Source organism: Citrus sinensis, chromosome 6 (assembly GCF_022201045.2).
Source record: "Citrus sinensis cultivar Valencia sweet orange chromosome 6, DVS_A1.0, whole genome shotgun sequence".
Lineage (NCBI taxonomy): Eukaryota > Viridiplantae > Streptophyta > Magnoliopsida > Sapindales > Rutaceae > Citrus > Citrus sinensis.
Genome location: NC_068561.1, coordinates 15,187,320 through 15,212,231, shown reverse-complemented (window position 1 = coordinate 15,212,231; position 24,912 = coordinate 15,187,320). Strand labels below are relative to the sequence as shown.

At 35.5% G+C, this 24,912-nt stretch overlaps 1 protein-coding gene and 1 pseudogene across 1 annotated transcript; both read right to left on the bottom strand.

Moving 5' to 3' along the window:
* Positions 1-11: 11 nt before the first annotated feature.
* Positions 12-3,169, bottom strand: LOC102620726 (putative receptor-like protein kinase At3g47110; annotated as a pseudogene).
* A 14,900-nt stretch (positions 3,170-18,069) lies between these two features.
* LOC102621943 (putative receptor protein kinase ZmPK1) lies at positions 18,070-21,088 on the bottom strand. The gene is made up of 2 exons (XM_006493531.4): positions 20,992-21,088; positions 18,070-20,351 (listed from the first exon to the last, which is right to left on the bottom strand). The coding sequence occupies exons 1-2, from the start codon at positions 21,086-21,088 to the stop codon at positions 18,070-18,072; spliced, it is 2,379 nt and encodes a 792-aa protein (XP_006493594.2).
* Between the last annotated feature and the right edge of the window lie 3,824 nt (positions 21,089-24,912).

Genomic DNA, 24,912 nt, shown 5'->3' with positions numbered 1-24,912 from the left:
TTTTAGACTTCTCATTCTTCTCGCATTCTTATTTTTGATCTAATCGCTTGCAGATTGTTAACAACAAATTTCATGCCCACCCGATCTCTTGGCGAAGCTGCAGAACACATGACTCCAATTCTCATCACTGAAACCAAGCATTCTTCTAATTTCTTTTGAGCAACTTGTGATTCAATGTCTGGAAACAAATCTTCTTCCTCATGTTTTTCATGATCGTTTTCTTCTTCAAGCAACATTGATAGGTCAAGAACATCCATGACATGGCTGGGCAAGGCCATTAATACAAACTTGTGAATGCTCAGATCATCTTTAAACATGTCATCTGTTGGTCTTTTTCCTGTAAATATCTCCAGCAATAGTATGCCATAGCTGTATATATCTCCAAGTATTGAAACATGGCCGTTGATGTACTCTGCACTTTGTGAAATTTGTAATTAGAATATCAAAGTTGATAGTGTCAAGAAAGAAGTGTGATGTATTTGGTTTAAGAAGTACCTGGAGGGATGTAACCAACGGAACCCTTGAGCCCATTTGACATTGTTTGATTTTTGGAGGGAGTATTGGATTCTTCAAAGAGGAATTTTGCCAATCCAAAGTCACCAACATGAGCTATCATACCTTCATCAAGGAGTACATTGCTTAGCTTTAGATCACAATGTGCAATTGGTGTGTCATACTGGTTGTGGAGATAATCCAATGCTGATGCTACATCTATCACTATATTCAGTCTCTGCATGAGACTCAATTTCTTAAAATGACAATACTCATCAGTACTTGGGTGCAGCCACTGGTCCAGATTTCCATTCCGCATGAACTCAAAAACTAAAGCTTTGAAGTCATTCCCTTCATAATCAACACTTGAGCATGAAGATACGATCTTGAGGATGTTACGGTGTCGTATACTAGTCAAAGCATTGCATTAATCAATGAAGCTCTTTAAAGCTCCTTGCTGTTGCAGTTTTAGTACCTTAATTGCAGCAGTTTCCCCATCAGCAAGAGTTCCTTTGTATACAGAACCAAAACTGCCAGAACCAATCAAATTTTCCTCAGAGAAGTTATCAGTTGCATTTGAGATCTTCAAATAAGACAGGCCGGATTGCCACTCATTAGAAGGAGGAGCGGACTGTCTTCTTGAAGTTTTGACTATATGGTAAATAACCAAAGCAGCCAAAAGAAGAATAAAAATTGGGACTGAAATAGTTACTGGGATTACTATTTTTAGAGAAAGACGTTTTCTGGGATTTTTTCTGGAGCATTCAGGTAACTGTAATTTTTGGATGCCACCACAGAGCTTATCATTCCCAACAATGGAAATGGCACTGGCATTTGCAAAAATCCCTTCCCTGGATATTTCTCCATCCAGTTCATTGTAAGAGAGATTGAGATGCCTGAGAGATAAAAGCTCGCTGAAAAATTGGGGAACCTTGCCAGACAAGTTATTACATGAAAGATCTAATTCTGCTAAACCTCTTAAACTTTTTAAGGATACAGGAATTCTCCCTTTAAATGAGTTATTCCCCAGATACAGACGCTCCAAACTAATACAACTATCAAGGCTGCTTGGAATTTCACCTGATAACCTGTTGTATGACACGTCCAATTCAACAAGATTTGTCAACTTGCCTACTTCAGGTGGGAGTGAACCAGTCAAAGAATTATGAGACATGACCAAAGAAATTGAAAGAGAAGAGAGGCTGACAACTTCTTTGGGTATGGTGCCGTTGAGATTATTACTTGATAAGTTCAACACCTGTAACTTTTTGCAGTTTCCAAGACTCGAAGGGATGCTTCCTTCAAATCTATTCTCCTCCATCAAAAGCCTACTTAATACAGTCAAGTTACCAACGGAAGACGGGATAAATCCTGAAAATTTGTTAGCATTCAACTCCAATCCCTCTAATTTGTTGAGCTTCCCCATAACTTCAGGGAAACTGCCACTTAAATTGTTCCCTTCAAATCCCAAAAGGCTCAAGTTAACAAGGTTTCCAATTCCAACTGGGATGTTTCCATAAAAGAGATTATCTCCCATTGTAAGAATTCGCAAATGGGTTGAAAGGTTTGCAATGGAGCTAGGCAATTCTCCCCCGAAGCGATTTTGAGCAAGACCTAACACTTCAAGACTAGTACAATTAGCCAAGAAAGAGAGAAATTTCAAGTCGCCTATCTTCCCACTTCCAAGTTTGCTGATCTCAAAATTAAGTCTAACTAGACTTTTCAAGCTTCCAAAGTTTTCAGGAATTGTCCCAGTGAGACCATTATCTGAAAAGTCAAGAATCTGAAGCTTGGAGGCATTAGACAATGATATAGGAATACTTCCTGTAAAGTAGTTAACGCCACCAGCAAATATTTCCAGATTTGGAAGAGTTAGGCCAACATCTGAAGGCAGCTGTCCGTGCAGCTGGTTTTGAGTCACAGAAATATAATGTATGGATGAGATATTATAAATTGAAGAAGGGATCATACCAGACAGAAAATTCCCATAAAGTTGAAAAATTCCTAGGCCTGAAAGCTGGCCAAGTTCAATTGGTATGTTTCCATGAAAATCATTCAGAGCAAGCCACAGAACATGCAAAGAAGAAAAATTCCCTATCCAAGCTGGGATATTTCCTGTAAGATTGTTGCGTCCGAGGCGAATGATTTCAAGTTTTTCCAGTGAACTAAGCCGATCAGGTATCTGGCCAATGAGACCGTTGGCACTAGTATCAAACACTCGAAGTTCTCTACAATGAGATAAATTTGATGGAATACTCCCACTAAGGTAATTGTAAGTCAAATTGAGATCCTGCAGCTGCTGTAAACGGCCTATTTCGTCAGGAATTTGTCCATGAAAGTTGTTCTCTTGCAGGTTGATTACTTTAAGACATGTAAGGTTTCCTACAGAAGGAGGAATTGAGCCAACTAACTGTTTTGATTCCAGCTTCAAGGCTGTGACTCTTTCATTGAAGGGACTGCATGTAACACCAACCCAGTTGCAGAAATGTATTGAATCATTCCATGAGCTCATGATTTGCAGAGGATCTTGAGTTATGTGACTCTTGAAGTCAATTAAAGCAAGCTTGTCATCAACTTCAATGATTGCCGATTTTAAACCTGGAGTCATCCATAAAACATGAATGAACTCAAGGAAGTGTAGCCAAAACCATTTGGAGTTCAAAAATTGATACTCCATTGTTTGAGGATTGAAGAGTTTCAGAAGTCAATGCCAATTTCAGCAATTTATTTAGAATAACAAAAGGAGAAATAACGATAAAAAATAGAATGATCGAATGTTTCTTGGAAGATAATTAACTCCGTTGAAATTATCTGCTCAAATAATTGCTGTTTTCCGCTGACAGCTTGACATTAATCTAATGAGTGACGGATGGCAATATGTTTTATCGACATTTTTTAAAGCAATATTATCAACAGTTTATTTTATGAAGCGTATCTTTCTCATGGCCCCGTATTTTAACACTTACAGATCCTTTGTTGACCCCCCAAAAAAAAGAAATGAAAAAAGAAGAGGGTGTTGATTAATTTCCTTAATTATTTTGCACTGACACTGTTATACCGCCTATCAATTAATAAGGTTATATCATATCACTTGTGATAGAAATTATGTATTTTAAATCTTTTAAGGGTAGTTAGTTCAATTTATAAAATCTCTTAAATTGAATGAAAGAGATTCAGGTTCAACGCATGCTCATATGAATTGGGACAAATTTAATTTCCATAAAGCTATTTTAAAGGGAAAAAAAATGGAGCATTGCTTTTTTGTTTGTTTAGTAGTCTCGTTAGTGGATGCATGCAGTCGCAACACAAAAGTCAAAGCACAAAAGTCATTTTTTAATTTATTCTATTTGGGTTAGGTTAAGTTACGTGAAAATAAGCAAGGGTGTCATGAATATTTTATTTTATTGAATCTTCTTTTATCTAGCACAAATAGTAATATTTTTTATATTAAAAATAAGGGGTCTGGTTTTGAACACTATTTATATAAGTTGGGGGAAATAATAAATTGCCGTTAGGCTAGATAATAACAATAATAATAAAATATTACACAATTCATATTGACGCTTCTTCAGTTGTCATGCAAACGTGTCATCAAATCTAAAAAAACTTTATTTTTTTAATTTCTAAATACAGAAATTTTCAACGGTCCAAATATAAAAGTTTAAAGGATGCATTTGTTATCAAAATTTTATGCATAAAGAAAAAAAAACACGAATTTTTATTGATTTAAGAGCTTTCCTGGTAATATTATTGCCTATTTACAACGATTTTTCATGTAAATGTCATCAAATGTCGTCACTGATCGAAGAAATTGTCATTTTCTAGAAACTATGTACTATAATCAGGATGGCGCGAAGCACAGCAGTGCAACAAATCAGTAACACTAGAATTCCTAATAAAGACATTTGCTGTTAGTAGATTTTTGGATATGGAGGCAAAGAACAAAGGAATTTCTTAGGGTTTGAGACGTGTTTGCACATTTTCTTTTAAGGTTTTATTTGCCCTCACCAATCTTCGTTTGCTATAGAGTTTTAATGGCAAATTACTTCTAAGATATAACAAATCCTGAATACAATCTCTAGCAAATAAGATTGTATTCCAGAACACAAAGAAATCTGTAATTAATTTGATCTATTTGATCCAATGTATATGTCTATTTTAATGAAGAACGTGTTTATATGAAAGATTACAATTATTAGAAATGGTACTTCTTCAAAGACACTCTTTTTGGTTTGAAATTTACATCCATTCACAATTGAATTTTTAAGCTTGCTAACTGTTTTTCCAATTGACGTGAAAACGCGCTCTCTAGAAGAAAACAATTAGCCGATTTCTCAATAACGGTGAGTCGTTTTATTCCAGAATGTCACATAAGTTGCTCTTTGAAAATAACCGGTGAGCCGTTTTCTGTAAAACAGAAAACATGCTCTCTGAAAATAAACCGTTAGTCGTTTTCTCCAAACGATTAGCATTTTTCTGGAGAACAGAAAACATGCTCTCTGAAATTCCGTTTTCTCTAGAAACGGTAAGCCGTTTTCTTCCAGAATGTCAAACCAAAAATTGAAAAATGTTACAATCTCTCTTACATTTGCATCCCAGGTTCTCACATAAATGAAGCGTTCTAAAATTTCCCAAGTAGCATTCTTATTTTCTTCCATTCCATCTTTCTCGGGTTTGAGGATTACATTAATCATTCTTTAGATTTCCCAAGCCATATTGCAAGCATAAATGCTACTCTTTAATTCATGTAGAAAACAAACCATAGAACCCTTCAAACTTCTTGCTCAATTTACTAGATTACTAATTACATCTCAACAAAGACTATAAAATCCACACGTGAATGTTTTGTCTGGGGAAGTTAACACGTCTGATTTGTCATCAATAGATAGAGAAGAGCCCCTAGCCAAGAACTTTAGGCTTTCGGAAGTTTGAAAACACAAGAAGAAAGGTACGAGAACAATGAGAAACGAAGGAAAATTTGGAAACATTGAAGTTTGGGAGTGGGATATCATGCTTACGGAATTTGCTTTAGAATTTTGATCTGGTGGAAGCCTGTTGATGTTCAAGTTTTCAGAGAAGAGAAGACTCCTAGGGATTCAGGATGTATGCTAATCTTTGTAGATTTTTCATGAGTGAAGTCCATGGGAAACGTAACAATACCCTTGATTTCACGAAATGGTTTTAGAGATCTCTAGTTTTTTAAAAATGATCATAGAGATTTTTTTTCTTTTTTTTTGGGGTGATAATTTAGATTTACCTAATGATACATGATTTGGACACTGTTGTTAAATGGTAAAATCGTCCAAATGTGATCATTTCTTAAAAAAAAAAAGGATAATTCTGCGAACATTTTACCAAACTAATGGAAGTGTCGTTGTCATTCTCCCCAAATGCAGTGGACACTTTGGTTTTGTAGAGCAAACTCTGAAAGATAGCTTATAAAAATAGTAGTGTGAAAAAGTTACCCAATTTTCGTCCTAAAAGGAGACTTGATAGACGACTTCTCAAAGTAGGCCCCAGATTCCACCTTAATCTCCTTAACGCTCAAAACAATAGACGACATTGTGTGAAATTGATTATATGCCCATTTCCACTTGCAATTGATGTTTCTCTTTGATTATGACTTTCAGTCGTAGAGCAATCACCATGGAACCAAGCACTTGACGGATGGAGCGCAATTGGAGGAAGAATTCATAATTTATCACTCCACCACTCATTTAAAAGGGTATGCAACTAAATAGAGACACGTCAGCCATCTTAAAGCCGCCTCACCGAGCGAACCAATCTATCCAAGCAATACGCACAACATGACAAAGATCCAAATAACAAACGCCACTTGCAGCTTGGCCTTAGAGCTTGCTGATCGCGCCAACAATTGCCATTCAAGAGAAGTGACGAGGATATTCCTATGTGAGGAGGGAAAAATCAATAAAAATTTGTCAAGGTGCTTAAAATGATGAAAAGGACTGTCAAACACACTCCTGTTAAGCTTAACAGGTTCAATTTTTAACGAGATCCGACATCTCCCTCTTGCTCTCTCAAACTTCATCTTCAACCTTTTAATATTTGTCGTTGTTGAGGTTCTAAGGTTCTTAAACTCTTAACATCAGTTAAATCACCAAAAAAACTGACTTGAACATTAAAGTATGGTCATCAACCACCATTGACCTCACCTCTAACCTCTATTATCTCTATTTTATAGGTTACTTCATGATTTCAAGATCCAAACATTGTTTCATTCAGTTTCTAATGCAAAGCAACTAGGCTACCTTCCCTCAACTCACTACAAATCACAAGAACCATAGCACATCTCGAAAAAAATTATTTATTTAGCCCAATTACCCGTAAAATATAAATTTATTTGCGGAAATCGAGTTTTAACCAAATTCGGTGACACTTGCTAAAGCACCCAAACTAAGTGTAAATCAAATCTAAGTAAAATTAAGCGTAAACAAATATCAATGTAGATTCGGAGCCTAACTGATCCTTAAACCGCTATCATACACAAATAATAGGACCCTCCAATAATAAAGATAATTTTTTTTTAATTTAACATTCTATTTTTTTGGGGGGTAAATGATGAATTTGTGAACTCTCAAGGTTCATTTGTAAAATCTAAGGGATATATTATTTGCTTAATATCTGACTTGTACGTTTTAGCGGGAGAAGAGAATGGTTAGCTTAAGTTTGACATTTTTGGGTTTTGTAACCTGAGTATTAGGTAGTATTTAAGGCCTTGTATCTTGTCGAATACTAAGATTTACGGAAAAGTCTTAGCTTGTTTTGTACCATGTAACATCTCTGTAAATTTGAGTTAAATTCTCTAATAAAGAAAGTGTAAGCCTCTCTTCTTGATCATCATTTCTTGTGTTTGTGCTATGTTCTTGAGTGTTCATATTTTCTGGTTTTCTTTCATTGTTGTGGTTGATCTCGTTTCTTTGTTTAATCTTATTAGTTTGAGATGGCTCTTGATTGATTGTTCATCTATCAATCATCCTGGAGTCCAATTGAATCTGATCTTGCATCAGCTGTGCATTAACAATCTATCATCCTCTTTGTTTATGACTTAAGTATTTTCGTCTGCATGAGACCTCAGAAAAGATAATGACATATAATTTACTATTATGAAGATCATCAGTCGCTACTGGCTTAAAAAAGAATATTTGTTACAGGCTATTATTAATCATGGTGCAATGCTAATAAGAGAACAAGATAGTTTTCAATCTATTTAAAATAGTAAAATAAATAAGGCAATACCAGGTTCAATGACCTTCACAAATTTCTTAGCAGGCTCAAATTCCCCGGAAATTACCTCTTGATCTTAGAGGACATATCCTCCAGCCCTTGAGCGTTAACACCAGGACAATCTTCTGTATCAGGTGTACCAGGGTTCTCCCTGGAACTCCTCAATCTAGTATATTCTCTCTGCTTGGACTTCCATCCATAGCCAAGCAGCCTGTTTATGGCAAATATTTAATCCTTGCTTCAAAAATTTGCAAGAATCACAAGCTGGGTATTCTAGGTGCTACTATTGGGGAAAAATTAGGTTTTTAAATTTTTTTATAAAACCTTTTGAAGATCGCTCTTATATAATATATAAGAATTTGTAATCTAGAAATCGTATCTTGAAAATTCGATTTGGCTTTTTCCGTTGAAGTGATTTAGGCTCCTAGATCACGATCCGCCACCACCACTTCTGTTAGATCACGATCCGTCACCACCACGCTTGTTAGATCACGAACTGTCACTAATGATCTTTCAGGTTATGACTCAGGTTCGATTTGCACTTGATGTGTGGGCGCCTTTATCACTACCAAAGCAACTAGCACGAGAAAATTTTTTTCTCAACAATAGAGAGAAAAATCTTTTTCTCTGATCTGTATAAAGTGGCTGCTATTTTTTTCTTTAGAGAAAAATAAGCCTTTTATATCACCCTTTAGTGAAAACCCTAGGCTTCAAATAATCAAAAAACAAAACCCACGTTATTTGCTTTTTCAATAGGGGACCCACCTTGTAAAATAACATAAGACCCCTTACACAAAAGCTAATTAAATGGAGCCTCCCACTAAATGATATATTTAGGTTTTTGACCCAAATAACTAGTTATCTTACTTATTAGTCTAATAGTGGTGCAATCAATTAAATGAGCTAACCCGGGGATCATTTGGGAACATACAATAGTGGCTACAATAATTAGGCCTGTAATTAAACTAGCCCAATTATTTAATTCCAAATCTACTCCACTAAAAGATTGGAACTGACTTCCATAATTGTATGCTCGAATAATAATTTGTCCCAAGCCACATTGATTTCTTTACTGCACAATCCTTTGTACCACATCGTTAATTAAATTGATATCTCAACTGTCCAATCAATTTAATAACATCTTATTTCTTGATCCTTACTGGTTTTCTGTAATGATCATTTTCAACATACTAAATATGTTGACACACTCTGGCCAGAGAATTCTATGATCAAGTGCCGAAAACCCATCAAGAGATGTGTTGTACAAATTCTATATTGTTAATCCATAACTCCAATACTCATAATTGCTCCCACCAAGATACCGGGTAATCTTGACCACAAGGATGTGTCATGCCCATTGGTAACTCAAATGGAATAACAATTACAATCATGAAATCATAATTAACTCACGATTAAGATTACAGTAAAATCAACGCCTATGAGATTTAATAAGTCTGACAGTTATTACAAAGCTAATTAAATCTCATATGTGATCATGTTCAATGTAGTCATACTACATCAATAAATTCATACATGATTAAGACAAATCATTCAATGAATTTATTACAGTCTATACCTAAATAAAGTGCCCAACTTTATTTATCAACTGCGAACTAAATTTATTTAATCATAAGATAACTTATAGTTATGTCTTCTGTGAATCCATATGGTGATCACATAAATACACATAATATGATTAAATGGACTTTAATACAAATATTAATGCAATTAAGATATTTGAATAAAATACCTCATTTATTTTATTAATTAGAAAAATTGTTTATTACAATTAAATAAACACATATGCTTTTCAAGAGCATATTTTCCCAACACTTACCTACCTCAATCTATTCCGGAAAAAGAAATGATATCAAAGATTAAAACTGAGTTTTCGACAGATACCACCAAAAATATGATCCACTACGCTTTCCATAAGACTTAGAGCATCTGAACTAAGCTGGGTATGACACACATGCAAGCAGCAACTTATTCCGAATGAATTTAAAGACTTCTAAAGAAAAGCTTTTTAGATATTTATTTTGTGTAGTCCTCTCATCGCACTATATTGTGCGGGTTAGATTGCATGATATGTTCATTATTCAAGTTACATTGTGCATAAAATCGTAATTTGAGAACTTGAAAGCTTGAAATAATTCTAGATAAGTTTAAAATCTTTATGCACCTTTGTCTTTGTATTCTTAATTCTATAAAATGATACTTTTTGTTGGGAAATTAGTGGGTGAAATAGGGCTACAGCTAAAATAAAATTGGAAGAAAATAAAAAACAAACACAAAAAATGATACAAAAAATTACGTGGTTCGGTTTTTAGCTTACATCCACAGGCGAAGACAGAAGGAAAATATTTTACTAGTGAAAAGCAGTTACAAGTATTGTAATATTTTATCTCACTACCCAAAACCCAATACACCAAAACTCTCAAATCACTATAATAAGAGCTTATAATTTTAAGCTCTTTAAACTCTCTCTAAAATGCTAAATTGCTTCTCTCTCAATGGAATGAATTTGCTCATTCTCTTCGTTTCTATTTATAGAGAAAGTTTTGGCATTATTAATCAATTATATATTATTTTTAAAATTTTTGGCACTATTAATCAATTATATATTATTTTTATTATTTTATTCATTTTTTTAACCCTTTTTGGCCCGTTTCTATTTTTTCTTTCTTTCTCCATTTTTTTTTCTTTTGTTCCAGTCAAAGACGAAAGCACTACCTTCTTCTTCAAAATGGAGGAGCCCACTTTCTAGAAGGGTGGTGTCCGCATACTATATTTTTTCATTCTCCCACTTGGAGATTTGATTGCGAGCCAATCATATCTCCACACCATCCTTTCTGCTTCGCCGTTGTCATGTTGCCTACGTTTTTGTTAGGCCATAAGAGGATCTACTCCAGATAAACTTGTTAGTATTGATCGGCTTAGTCAAAACATCTGCTAGGTTCTCCTTGGTATGGATTTTCTATAAATCCACACTTCCATCTTCCATTACTTCACGAACGAAGTGATATTGTACCCCTATGTACTTTGTCCTATAATGAAAGACTGGATTCCTTGCAATATGCAAGGCACTCTGACTGTCACAAAACACATGAATTTTCTGTTGTTTGTGCCCGAGTTCCTCCAATAACCTTTGTATGTAAATAAGTTCCTTGCAAGCTTGTGTAGCTGCCATGTACTCTGCTTCTGTTGTAGATAAGGCTACAACAGGTTGCAGTTTTGAAACCTAGCTTACAGTTGCTCTGGCAAGTGTAAACACATAGCTAATAATGAATTTTCTTTTATCAATGTCTCCTACAAAATCTGAATTCACATAGCCCCTGATAGTAAATTCTGATCCTCCATAACATAATGCAACATCGAAGGTCCCTCTGATATATCTTAGAATTCTCTTTACAGTTTTCCAATGTTCTCCACCAAGATTCGCCATGTATCGACTGATCGCTCCTACTGGTTGTGCAATGTCTGGTCTTGTACAAATCAAAGCGAACATCAAACTTCCAACTGCTCATGCATACGGTACTCGAGACATCTCCTTCCTCTCTACTTCATTGCTAGGACACATACTTGAGGATAACTTGAAATTAACAGGAAGTGGGGTAGAAATTGGTTTACAATTGTGCATGATGAAGCGTCGCAAAATTTTCTTCAAGTAGTTCTTCTGAGAAAGCCAAATCTTCCTATTATTTCTGTCACGGTGAATTTCCATCCCTAAAATCTTGTTTACTGATCCCAAATTCTTCATTTCAAACTCCCTAGCCAATTGTGTCTTCAATTCTTGGACTCGATCTTTGTTGGAGCATGCTACCAATATGTCATCCACGCACAACAGTAAAATAATGAAATCATTATCTTCAAACATCTTGTAATATGCACAATGGTCTGAACTGAGTCTGTTGTATTCAAGGCTCATGATGAAGGAATCAAATCTCTTATACTAACACCTCGCCGCCTGTTTGAGATAGTATAAAGATTTGTTCAACCTGCAAACTAAGTTCTCTTTCCTCTTTTCATCAAAACCTTCTGGTTGGAGCATATATATTTCTTCTTCAAGTTCTCCATAAAAAAATGTAGCTTTCACATCTAACTGCTCTAAATGTAGGTCAAATGTAGCACACATCGCCAAGACTATTCTGACTGTCGTGAGTCGAACTATCGGAGAAAATATCTCGTTGAATTCAATACCTCCTTTCTGAGCATATCATTTCACCACCAATCTTGCACGATACCGCTCCACTTGGTCATTGTTATCACGTTTGATCTTGTAGCCCCATTTGTTTCTAATGGCTTTTCTTCCTTGTGGTAGTGGTACAAGTTCCCATGTCTTGTTCTTGTGTATAGCTTCAATTTCTTCCTGCATTGCTATCGTCCACAAAGCAACATTTGGGTTGTTTAAAGTTTTATGAAAAGTTGATAGCTCTTCATCCTCTGTTAGAAGACGGTATGCAACATTGATCTTTATGACATTCTCCGAGTGCCACGCCGGCAGTCGTCTCTTACGAGTTGATCGACGAACTTCTGGAGTCTCGGACTCAACTTGTTCTTGTTGCTCGTGCTCTGGTGCTACTTCAAAAGAATCTTAATCTTCTCTCCCCAAATTATTTTTCATATACACCGGTACAATCTCTAACTTTTCTTTTACAGTGCTATCATCCTCATCTCTCATTTGCAGTTGATCTTCTACAAAAATAACAGCTCTGCTGATGATGATCTTGTGGGCAATGGGGTCCCACAGACGATACCCCATTACTCCATCAGTATACCCTAAGAAGATACACCTCCTAGATTTTGGATCTAATTTTATTTTTTCTTGGGCATTGTACATATGTACATAGGATATCAAAATGCATGTAAGTAGGAATAATCAGCTGGCTTTCCAGTCCACATCTCCACTACTGTATTCAGCCCAATTGCCGTGGATGGCGACTGATTTACTAGATAACAGGCAGTTTTAGCTGCTTCTGCTCAGAATGAATTGGGTAGACCAGCAGTTCTTAACATAGCTTTTATAATTTCTATAAGAGTCATGTTCATCCACTCCGCCACTCCATTTTATTGAGGAGTGTATGCCACCGTGAATTACCTCTGAATACCTTCTTGCTTACAGAAAGTAAGAAACTCGCCGTCTGTATACTCTCTACTATTATCTGTCCTTAAGCACTTGATCATTTTGCCGAATTTAAGTTTCACTCGCGCTTTATATTCTTTAAATAGTGGAAATACATCTGACTTTTTCTTAATTAGATACACCCAACATCTCCTGGAATAATCATCAATAAAAGTTACCATGTACTTTACACCTCCCATGGATATGTCTAGTGATTCCCAAACATCAGAGTGAACCAAGTTTATAATGCATTTACTTCTAGCAATAGATTTACTGAACTTTAATCTATACTGCTTACTTGTAACACAATGCTCGCAAAATAGTAAGCTTACTGTTTTAAGCTCCAGAAGCAATTTCGCTCAGAGAGAATCTTCAAACCTTGTTCTAACATGTGGCCAAGTTTGAGATGCCACATCATCGTTGACTCTTCTAAATTTGATGCGACACACGTATCAGCCTCCTGTAGTGTTTTTATTTTAAGCATGAATATATTAACACCGATCTTTTCTTCCTTCATCAATACAAGCGTGCCTTTAACAATCTTCATAATTATATTTTCAACATAAGTTTTGTACCCATGACTATCTATTTGTCCAAAGGACAATATATTTTTCTTCAGGCCTTTGACATGTCGTACCTCCTCAATTGTACGAATTGTACCATCAAATATTTTGATTTTGATAGTACCAATACCAAGGATCTCCAAGGCATGATCATCTCTCATATAAACAGATCCTCCTGAGATAGGTTCATATGTGTTGAACTATTCTCTTCGAGAGGTTATATGCCAAGTAACTCATGAGTCTATAAGCCAGACATCAGATAGTCGTTTTTTACCTTTTGAAACAGTTGTTGCCTCGTTGTAGAGAATTTCGTCATCATCCAAGGTACTTTCTACACACCCCTGAGCATTTGATGACTTAGGTTCTCTGCTATTTTTTCTCTTCTGATTACTCCAACACTCTTTCTTAACGTGCCCTTTCTTGCCACAGTTATAGCATTTAACATTCTTCTTACTTCTAGATTTTGATCTACCATAATTGTGACTCCCACTAGGGCCATGTTCCATTGATCTCCTTCTCGTCACCGATAGCGCCTCCGCTTACTGCGAACTTGCTTGTCTGTTTTTCTTATTTTTCCACATGCTCTCCTAATTTAATATGGAGGCTGCAACATCATAAAAAATTAGACTGTCCGTTGGATTATTGTTCGTCAAGTTGATAATGAGTTGACCATACGAATCTGGTAGACTTTGAAGTAAAAGTTCTGCACGTCCATTTTCCTCTATATTATGACCCAACATTGTAAGTTGTGAAAATAGAGTCTTCAAAGTGTTGATGTGGTCGGTCACCATTGTAGATTTCGCCATTCGAAGAGTATAGAGTTTTCTTTTTGAGAAGATTTTCTTGTGTAGTGACTTGGTCTCGTACAATTTTGTGAGAGTATCTCATATTTCCTTCGCTGTATTTTTCTCTGCCACACTGGATAATACTCTATCCGCAAGTGCTAAGTGTAGATCAGAAATGGCGTTGCCATCTATCTCGTTTCACTTATCACCAGTTATCTCCATGGGCCTTTCTCCAATTGCTGCCAAGTAATTATTTTTCCTCAATACAGCTTTTATCTTCATTTTCCACAACAAAAAATTATTTCCGTTAAACTTCTCAATTTCATACTTTGCTACCATTTTGTTGAGAAATATTGTACACAAACTAGTGTATCACCTCAAATAGTTGTGAGTACATGTGAATATGCACACCAGGAAAGTTCCCAGGAAAGACTGGAGGGGTCACAACGGTCTCACTTAAAACCTAGACTCTTTAGGCTCTTATCGCCTTTGTGACAGAACTTTCCTAAACATGTACAAAACAACACAGTTACTTTACTTACACCACTATTCCCTGCTTTGCACCGTAAAATTCTTGGATCGCTCCCACCGTTTCTCATGAACAGTATCGTATCTATGAACAGTGTCGTTTACGTGAACAAATACCATATATGTGAACAGTACCGTATACGTAAACAGTACCCGACTCCAAAGAATACAACCAATAGCTCTGATACCACTGTTGGGAAATTAGTGGGTGAAGCAGTGCCACAGCTAACATGAAATTAGAAGAAAATAAAGAACAAGCACAAAAGAGGACACTAGAAATTACGTGGTTCGGCTTTGAGCCTACGTCCACGGGTGAAGGCAGAAAGAAAATATTTTACTAGTGAAAAGGAGTCACAAGTATTGTAATATTTTAGCTCACTACCCAAAACCCAATACACTGAAACTCTCAAATCACAATAGTGAGAGCTTATAATTTCAAGCTCTTTAAACTCTCTCTCTAAAATGCTAAATTGTGTTCTCTCTCAATGGAATGAATTTGCTCATTCTCTTCGTTTCTATTTATAGAGAAAGTTTTGGCACTATTCATCAATTATATATTATTTTTATTATTTTATTAATTTTTTTCTTTGCCCTTTTCAGCCCGTTTCTATTTTTTCTTTCTTTCTCCATCTTTTTTTTCTTTTGTTCCAGTTAAAGACGGAAGCACTGCCATCGTCTTCAAAATGGGCGAGCCCACCTTCTAGAAGGGTGGTGCCTGCATGCTATATTTTTGTTTCTTTTGAAGTTGAGAATAATGGATTAAACGTTGACTATTTGCCTTTGATTCTTATCTTAATTATAAGTTATCAAGATGTATAGGCAACACATTCATAAACAACTACCTATAACTCTTAAGAATAAAACTATTCTTAAGTAATATGAGTTTGAGTATCACAAAATAGAAGATGATATACCATGAGAAAAAGCTACCTTAAGATGTAGATTAAAAAAGCTCCGACTATGGTTAAAAAAAAAAGGGAAAAGCAAAAGCAAACCAAGATGAGGAAAAAAAAAAGAAAAAAAAAAGACACTACCTACTTGTTTCAATAAGTTTTAATTTGAGGTGAAGATTACAAGGTTACTTTGACTTGTTCATTCTATTTCTTTATACTAAAGTTGTTGTTATTGAGAGACTTGATAATGAATTTTGAATGATTTGCTTTTCACATACGCAAGAAAGTTTAAATTTCTATATTCTTTAATTAGTTTGAGTGATTAATTTCTAAATCTCTTGATTTTGTATGTACTGTGAGAATATGTCAAAGAAAATTGTCACTAGTTCCATTAAAAGTTCATTTTAGGTATTTCACGCATAAAATATTTATTTTGAATATTCTTGCATGGCGATCATTATTTGAGTCTTTATTTTAGGCAAACATGTATATTCACTGCTCATTAAACCTTAGACTATTTTCTTAAATTATACTTTGGATTCTTTTGCAAAAAAGGGGGAGTAGTAATTCCTTAGGGGAGTCACATTTGTTTTTAGAAAAGAATTGCTTGATTGAGGAGAATACTGAATTTTTATTCTTGAAACGAAGTAAATTTTATTCATGCCATGTTTATTTATTTTTGGACTAACGTGCTCTAATGTTTATGTTTTGGTTAGTTCTTTAATTTATTTATATGCAGACTTTTGCTCCAACGCCATGATATGCTTTAAAGACTAGTTCGTCAAAAGTTTTTGCCACAAGGATGCCAAAGGGAAAGATTGTTAAAACCTAAAAGTCTTAAATAAGTTGACATCTAGTGACAATTTAAGATTTGTATCCTTTTGAATTGTAATTTTCAAACTAAAATCTGCATTAATCAGGAGACTTCTTAATTTAGTTATTTTTTTAGGATATAGAGATTTTATTTTAGGGAGATTATTTAGGATAGAAGGGATTTGATTTTGGAAGTAAATCAAAATTGAAAAGGAATATGTACTCTATTATGATTTACTCTAGGAATATCACCATTTCCTATAAATAAGGATGTATCCTACATATTGAATATCAGTCCACCACAAGCAAAGAAACAGAATTTTGGTGAGCATGAACTGTATTGGGTACAAAGTATAACTGGATAGTATTGTTTGAACACTACCTGTCAAAACTATTCATGGAGTTTTTGTCTTCATATTTTATATCCACCTTAGTCTACTATTAGACATGTTTATTGATTGGTCGATCTGGAGAAACGGTCATTTGCAACAGTGAATGGATTTCACATTAAGGTTGCAAATAAAAGACAAATGGTGTTAACTAAGCAGATTCATTTAGTAGATTCAACTAAATTGGCGGTAACAGTACGAGGGAGTTTGAAATCGTGTAAGAATCTCATAGGTCGAATAGGTTGTAATCTTCTTATACTTAGTGAATTACTTAATATTTGGGATAGAATTGTTCTTTGAACTATGTAAAAACATCTGTGTACTTCATTTTCTGAAAATAATTTAGTTTAATTAATTTAGATTTTTAATAATCAGCCTACATCTATAAAATAAATATAAATTTCCCAGGAATAAGGAAGAACATCAATCTTTTACCTAATGTTTACCACTGAAGTCTAACTAGCTATACGGTTTCTGTCATGCAACAAAATGAAACTTTTTTCCTTGTGATTTAATAGAGAAACCAAGCTAATGTGGAATTCAGATTCAGCTTCACATTCTTATTGGTGCCACGTCTTTCTATTCAGATTTGGAGGCTTCAGTTTATCTATAAGTTGACTTGATAAATTGGTCATTGATCGATCACTATTAACACACTAATTTATGAAAGATCTGTTTAAATCTTCAACAGTTGATTTTAGCAATGGCCTCTCCCTGTTGATGGTCAATTTCTCTCTACCTGAAAGGTGAAATCCGGCTCCTTCACTGAAAAGCGGTGTTCCTTGCTAATCCAAACCAAGCAACAAATAAGAAGATTTTTTAGAAGATCAATTTGCCTTTGCCTCTGTATTTTGTTACATTAGGTCTGTGCTACAAATTTTCTCTTCCTTTTTGGATTTCAAAAATTCAATGGACAGCAGTTCCAGGGTTTTGCTACATATCTATAGTGCATCAAGAAAGACAAATTGCCTGCGGAAGAGGACTTGGCAATTAATTACATGTATCTCTTCAGTTGACGATATTTCATCATCCAATACCCAAAACAAAAAAAAAAAATGTTTGATTCAGGAATGCTAGCGAAGTCTCATACTATTTATTCTCTTATTAATTCATACATTACGCGTGCAAATACCAACAGTTGATTTTACGTAATAAATATTGTGTCCTAGTCATGAGAGCCAGAAAATACGCCTGTAATGTGGATTTCAGACTCAGTTTCACATTCTAACAGGGACTGGACTACTGAATCCATTGTTGGTCTTTTGTTTCGATTTCATCCGCACAAGATATCCAAATTCGAAACAACGTTGCAGCCTGGTTCTTGTTAAAATTTCCTTTCAATCTTGGATCCACTATTTCCTCTATCCGTGCTTGCTTTCCACATAGAATTTTCTCTTTCACTTCCCTGATGAACCCTGTCAGCTCTGCTTCTTGCCCTTCACTATCTTCTACTACCCAGTTTGAAAGCCGAATTCCTTTTAACATTTCAAGTATCACAACTCCATAACTAAAGACATCGACTTTGGAAGTGATGGGAAGATTTGAAGCCCACTCTGGAGCCATGTAACCTTTTGTTCCTCGAATTCGTGAGAATTGAGAACTATTGCTGCCCCTCTGAGACAACTTGGCTAGACCAAAGTCAGCAATCTTAGGCTCAAATTCGCTATCCAGAAGTATATTTTCAGGCTTTACGTCACAGTGGATAACCCATTCCAGACACTCATGGTGAAGATAAGCTAGACCCTTAGCCGTCCCCAAGGCAACTTTAAACCTCTCTTTCCATCCAAGAAAATTTGAAGAGAATAGATGCTTGTCCAGCGATTGGTTTTCAACATACTCATAAACTAAGAGTCTGTGCATGCCTTCTGTACAGAATCCCCACATTCTCACCAGGTTCATGTGATAGATTTTTCCAATTGTACTCACTTCTGCCCAAAACACTTCTTCTCCTTGATGTAAATCTCCTAGTCTCTTCACAGCCACTGCCCTTTCATCGGTCAAAACGCCCTTATACACAGGCCCCGAGCCCCCTTTGCCAAGCTCTTCCTTGAAACTGTTTGTTGCTTTTTTGAGTTCAGCATAACTAAATCTCTTGAATTGACTTGATAATGCTCGATATCCGTCTTCCAGAGAGGATGGTATACCTTGTCTTCTAAAGAGCAGCCACCAACCTGAAACAATGAAGAGGACTTCTATTGCACCAATTGCCAGTGCAAACCAGTAAAAATAACTCCATTTCGCTCTCTTAGTATTTCTGTAGTACATCGATGGAGATCCAACCAATATATCAGATTTATTCGACTGGCATGCAGGATTGGTGCCATTTAAAATAGCTGGTTCTAATGCCTCCACTGTCACTGGCAATTTTAGATACATGTCTCCTGGAAAATTTGGAGCCTTGTAGCCATTAAACAGCTCACTTTTTGTAAAACAAACCCTTTCACCTGTCAGCCTATAGCTAAATCCTGAACACCGAAAGTCATCCAAGCACAATTTCATATAAGCCTCTTTTGATACATGTTCACTGAAGTTGAGGTCAAAACCATAGAAATCTACTTTTGGAACCTTGACGAATTTCACGTCTGTCAAACTTGATGAAGAAGTTCTATTAAACTTAGGCTTGCAACCTTTGCTCCAATCACCCGGCTCAGTTGCCTCATACCCGGGTGGACATGAGCACTTTGGCTCTGGCGTATAAGTGCAAATCCCATTTTTACCACAGACACCATGCACTTTACAGGGCCGCATAAGAGCTTGCCAAGAAATCATCCATAATCCTGTCACAGTGTTAAGACTATAAAGCCTGAGGTTTCCATCATAATCCATTGTCAACCTTCTTTTGATCCCGAAACCCATGTCTGTAGCACTGAATTTCAACTCATCACTTGATGAGAAACTGCCAAAATTATCTAAAACAGCTATTCTGCTACTGTTATAATTTGTTCTTCCATTTTGGAACACATTAAGATCAGGATCTGGCCAGTACACACTTGAAATTTCAGGCCCATCATACATCAACCTCAATACATTATCATTATCAAAATATAAACTAAAATACCCCGACGCATAAGTTCCATTTCCTACTCCAGAAATCAGCTTAGTGCTCTTTCTAAATACTTGATTAGGAAGGAGGGTATCAGTAGGAAAATCAAAGCTTTGCCATAGGATTTTACCGTGTCTGTCCTTGAGAACAAGATTTCCAGTATCCAGAAGCTCTGCTCTATCAGCACCAGTAGAGGTTGTGTTAGTCATCCAAATGACTCTGCCATCAACATCAGTTAAGACCATGGCGCCATTTCTCCGCAGAGAAGCTCTGGAGCCCTGGCCGTTGACTGGTCTGTCACGGTTAGCTGTCCAAACAACAGTTCTGTCTCTAGAGTGCATGAACCAGATTGAGAACAAATAAGCATTTCCACCCAGGCCATAGAAGCCACAACTGAATGTTTTGTCTGGGGAAGTCAACACGCCTGTATTATCTTCAACAGATAGAGAAGAGCCCCTAAGCAAGAGGTTTTGGCTTTCTGAAGTTTGAAAGCAGAAGAAAAAAGCTATGAGAACAATGAGAAGTGATGGAAAATTTGGAAACATTGAAGCCTGGGAGTGGTATATGATGCTAACAGAATTTGGTTTAGAATTTTTGATTTATGAAAAGATTTGTTGGCGTTCAAGTTTGCAGAGGTCGAAGAAGAGATTAAGAAGAATTTAGGATTTATTTCATTCTTTGCTGATTTTTGAAGAGTCGCATCAATGGTCATGTACAATAGAAATCTTGTAGTCATGGTCCTGATCTGGTTGGTTGCATTTCTCATGTCAAGAAGAGGTTGTCGCAGCCCGTGATTATTGTTTGAATAAATATGGCCACAGTGAGATAACTCCTGTGGTTTGACTACTCGGTCATCATGACCAATTGTTTTCGTAAATGACCTTTCAGGTTTTTTTTCTTTTAAGCCTAAATGAAACAAAATTTGGTCACTGTTACCAAAGGATAATCCTAAAGATTTTATGCGATCATTTCAAAAAAAATAATGAGATTTCCGGAATCATTTTGTCAATTCACAGGAATACTACTGTCATTTTCCCCAAATACAAGTGGCCACTTTAGTTTCGTGAAGCAAAGTCTAAAACTAAAATATAGTTTATAAAAAGGTGTGAGAAAATTACCCAATTTTGGTCGTTGGAGAAGACTTGACAGACGATTTCTAGAAGCTGCCTCAGACTCCATTCCAGTCTCCCCAACGCTCAACATGTTACAGAGCATGGTTAGAGCTGTGAGGATGAGCACACTCGATGATCTCCTAGCTAACGTGTAACAATTAGTTAGCTGATTCAGCTTATTGTTAACAAACTTGTTAGGCGTGTGTAGAAGTTATAATAAACTCTAGTGAATGCGTTTTCATGATGTATAAATACAGAGCTTAGATCATAATTGTTAAGTTGACTTCATTCTAATAAATTCCAGATTCTTCTTTATCTCTCTCTTTCATTTTCTCGTTAACTTTCTTACTGACCAAAGACACAAATTACAAAATCTTTCACGGTATCAGAGCAAACAATGATGAGCTCTAATGAAATCTTAGGATCTTATTGTTTTGTTACTCTTATTAAACTGGATCAGAATAATTACATTGTTTGGCGAACTAAGATCTTAACGTCAATCAAAGAAAACAACTTAGAAAGTTTCATCATTAGTGATCGAGCTTGTCCAGAGCAATTTCTCTCATCAGCTAGCACTGGAGCTACTGATTTAACAAGAACAAAGGATCGAGAGATTAATCCAGAATATAAAGCTTGGATGAAGACTAATTAGTTGATTCTGAGCTGGATGATGTCATCTATTCAGCAAAACTTGCTTGCAACAGTGATTCAATTCTCCAATGCTAAAAAACTTCTAGATGCACTCACTAGTAAGTTTATCTCGCAATCTCAGGCTATAATAATGCCTCTTAAAATGCAGATTCAAACACTTAAAAAAGGATCAATGTTGATGATTGATTACTTTGCTAAAATGAAAAGAGTATCTGATAACTTAGCTTTGGCTAGAAAACTTGTTGAATTGAATGATTTTATTCAATATGTTTTGACTGGACTGGATTCCTCTGACTATGAGTCTCTGGTTATTTGTGTCTTAACTAGAGGTGACAAGATTAATCTTAATGAATTTTACTCATTGCTGTTGAGTTATGAAAATAGAGTTGAGCAGAAGAAAGACAAAATTGCTAGTGATATTACTCATAATTTGTCGGCTAATGTAGCTCAAAAGCAATTTATTTCTGGAAAACATGCTGGTGGTAATCCAAAATATAATAATGGAACTTATGGAGGAGGTTACAACACTGGCTTTGGGATTTTTGCTAATGGCAGTGGTATGGGATAGTCTGGTGATGTTAATTCAACTATCATTTGCCAAATCTATTTTGCACCTAGTCATGGAGCACACGAGTGCAAAAATAGGTACTCTTCTGCTTTTGTACCTTTAAGGAATCAAGCAAAAGGAGCTTTTAAAGGCAATTTTAGGCTTGGTCAAAGAAATTTTGGAAGAGGATTTGGAAATGTAGGTGGCAGATTTTTTAATGAAGCTTATGGCAAAGGTTTTAATTCTCATTTTGGCAATGTTTTTGGTCATCCTAATTGTAGAAATTCTAATACGCCAAGAGGTCCTGGATATCAAAGTTATATGATGTACTCAGATCCAACTGAATTTTATGTTTCTCATCCTAGTAACTCCTCTGGTGCCAGTTCTTCTACACTTGGTTTTAGCTTTAATAGAGATTACAATGGTTGTTCTCCTTCAGCTCCTTTAGTTCCTTCTCTAGAAATGGTTGACGATCTTACCTAATACATTGACAGTGGTGCAACTAATCACATCACCAATGATTTAGCTAAACTTCTTGAACCAAAAGCTTATAGTGGGAGTGAAAAATTGCTTGTTGGAAATGGTTCTTCTTTGCATATTAAACAAATTGGATCAGTATTGCTGGCCACAGCCACACATGAACCTTTATTGCTAAATCATGCTCTTTATGTTCCTCAAATAACCAAGAATTTGCTTAGTGTTTCAAAACTCTTAGCTGACAATGATGTTACTATTGATTTCTTGAAAATTTTTGTTTTGTCAAGGCCAGGAGCTCATGAATCATCTTGCTTAAAAGAATTGCAAAAAGAGTGTTGTATCCAATCCAAATTACATCTCAACTCTTTGATGATAGCTCAACTTTGTTCTGTCAACCTTCTTTCAACAAAATTGAGTATATGTTTGCTTATTTTCCTTCTTTGTCTTGTAATGATTCTGATGTCCTGAATAGTTCTTCCTTTATCAATAATAACTTATGTAAGTTAGCCTTGATAGTTAATGCAAGTACAGTAAATATCAATCTGCTTCACAAAAGGTTAGGACATCCTACTTTTCATACTCTTGAAACTGTATTGAAGGATTGTACTAATTTTACTTTGAATAAAACCAAAAACCTGAATTTTTGTAATGCTTGTCAATTTGGCAAAAGTCATCTGTTACACTTTGATTCTGTTCCAACACAAACAACAGAGTCTCCTAAACTTTTGTATGTTGATCTTTGGGGTCTATCTCATGTTACTTAACTCAAGGTTACTCTTATTATTTGTCAATTTTAGATGATTTTAGCAGGTTCACATGGATCTTTCGTTTGACTGCTAAATCTGATGCACTTCAAGTGTTCATAACCTTTAAAAGTTTCATAGAGAAACACTTGCATAAACATATCAAAACTATTCAAACAGATTGGGGAGGGGAATTTAAAAGTTTTTCTACCTATCTTGCTCAGTTTGGAATTCAATTCAGGCATCCTTCTCCTCATATTCACATCAAAATGGTATAATAGAAATAAAACATAGGCATATTGTTGATATTGGCCTCACTTTGTTAGCTCAAGCAAATTTGCCATTGAAATTCTGATGGAATGCCTTTCACACAATTGTTTTTCTCATCAATAGGTTACCTACATCAACTTTGAATAATATTTCTCCTTATCAAAAACTTTTTCATCAAAAACCTAATTATAATTTTCTCAGAACCTTTTGTTGTGCCTGTTATCCTTATCTCATGCCATATAATAGACATAAACTTGAGTTTAGATCAGATAGATGTGTTTTCATTAGCTATAACTCTCAACATAAAAGGTACCAATGTCTTCATTTTTCTGGTCGAGTGTATATCTCCAATCATGTAATCTTTGATGAATATTCTTTTACATATGTCTCTGGTTCAAATTTTTCTTCTGTCACTCAATCTTGTACTTCAACTGATACAGTCTCAAATTCTTCTACTGTCTCCACTCTTTCCTTTACTCATTTTCCAATACTACAACCTCTTCTACAACCTCTTCCAGCATGTGTTTCCTCAGAGCCTTTATCAACAGCTCCTAGAGAGGTACATTCTCCTTATTCATCATCTTTTGACATTGAATCTCATACACAATAATTGTATGATATTCAACCCTTGAATGACACTCAATCACCACCACATGTAATACCCGCTGCACCACTAGTAGGACATCCAATGATCACCAGATCCAAGGCTAGTATTTACAAGCCAAATTCTTATCTGCTGCTATTTTAGCCACACCTTCAGAACATACATCTGTTTCCCAAGCAATATCTGATCAAAAATGGTTTAAGGCAATGCAAGAGGAGTATCAAGCTCTTTAAATCCGTCATACCTGGGATTTAGTATTACCAACAACACTGTCAAAGTGATAGGAAGCAAGTGGGTTTTTAGAATAAAACACAACTCAGATGGTACCATTTTTAGATACAAAGCAAGACTAGTGGCCAAAGGTTTCCATCAGACACATGGAATAGATTATACAAAAACTTTCAGTCCAATTGCGAAAACTTCGACAGTTATAATAGTTTTGAGCTTAGCTATCATGAACAAATGAATTCTTAGACATGTTGATGTAAATAATGCTTTTTTAAATGACATTTTGGTTGAGGATGTATATATGTTACAACCTGAAGGATTTGCTGATACTACAAAGCTCAATCATGTCTGCAAACTCAAGAAGACCATCTATAGGTTAAAGTAAGCTCCAAGAGTATGGTTTGACA

Bases quoted from the DNA above. Each gene is read 5' to 3' on its own strand.
- LOC102621943 (XM_006493531.4), bottom strand. From the start codon at position 21,088: ATGCTCTGTAACATGTTGAGCGTTGGGGAGACTGGAATGGAGTCTGAG. The intron at 20,352-20,991 runs GTAATTTTCTCA...TTCAAACTTCAG, and splicing joins TCTCCAACGACCAAAATTGG to AAAGCCAAAACCTCTTGCTT.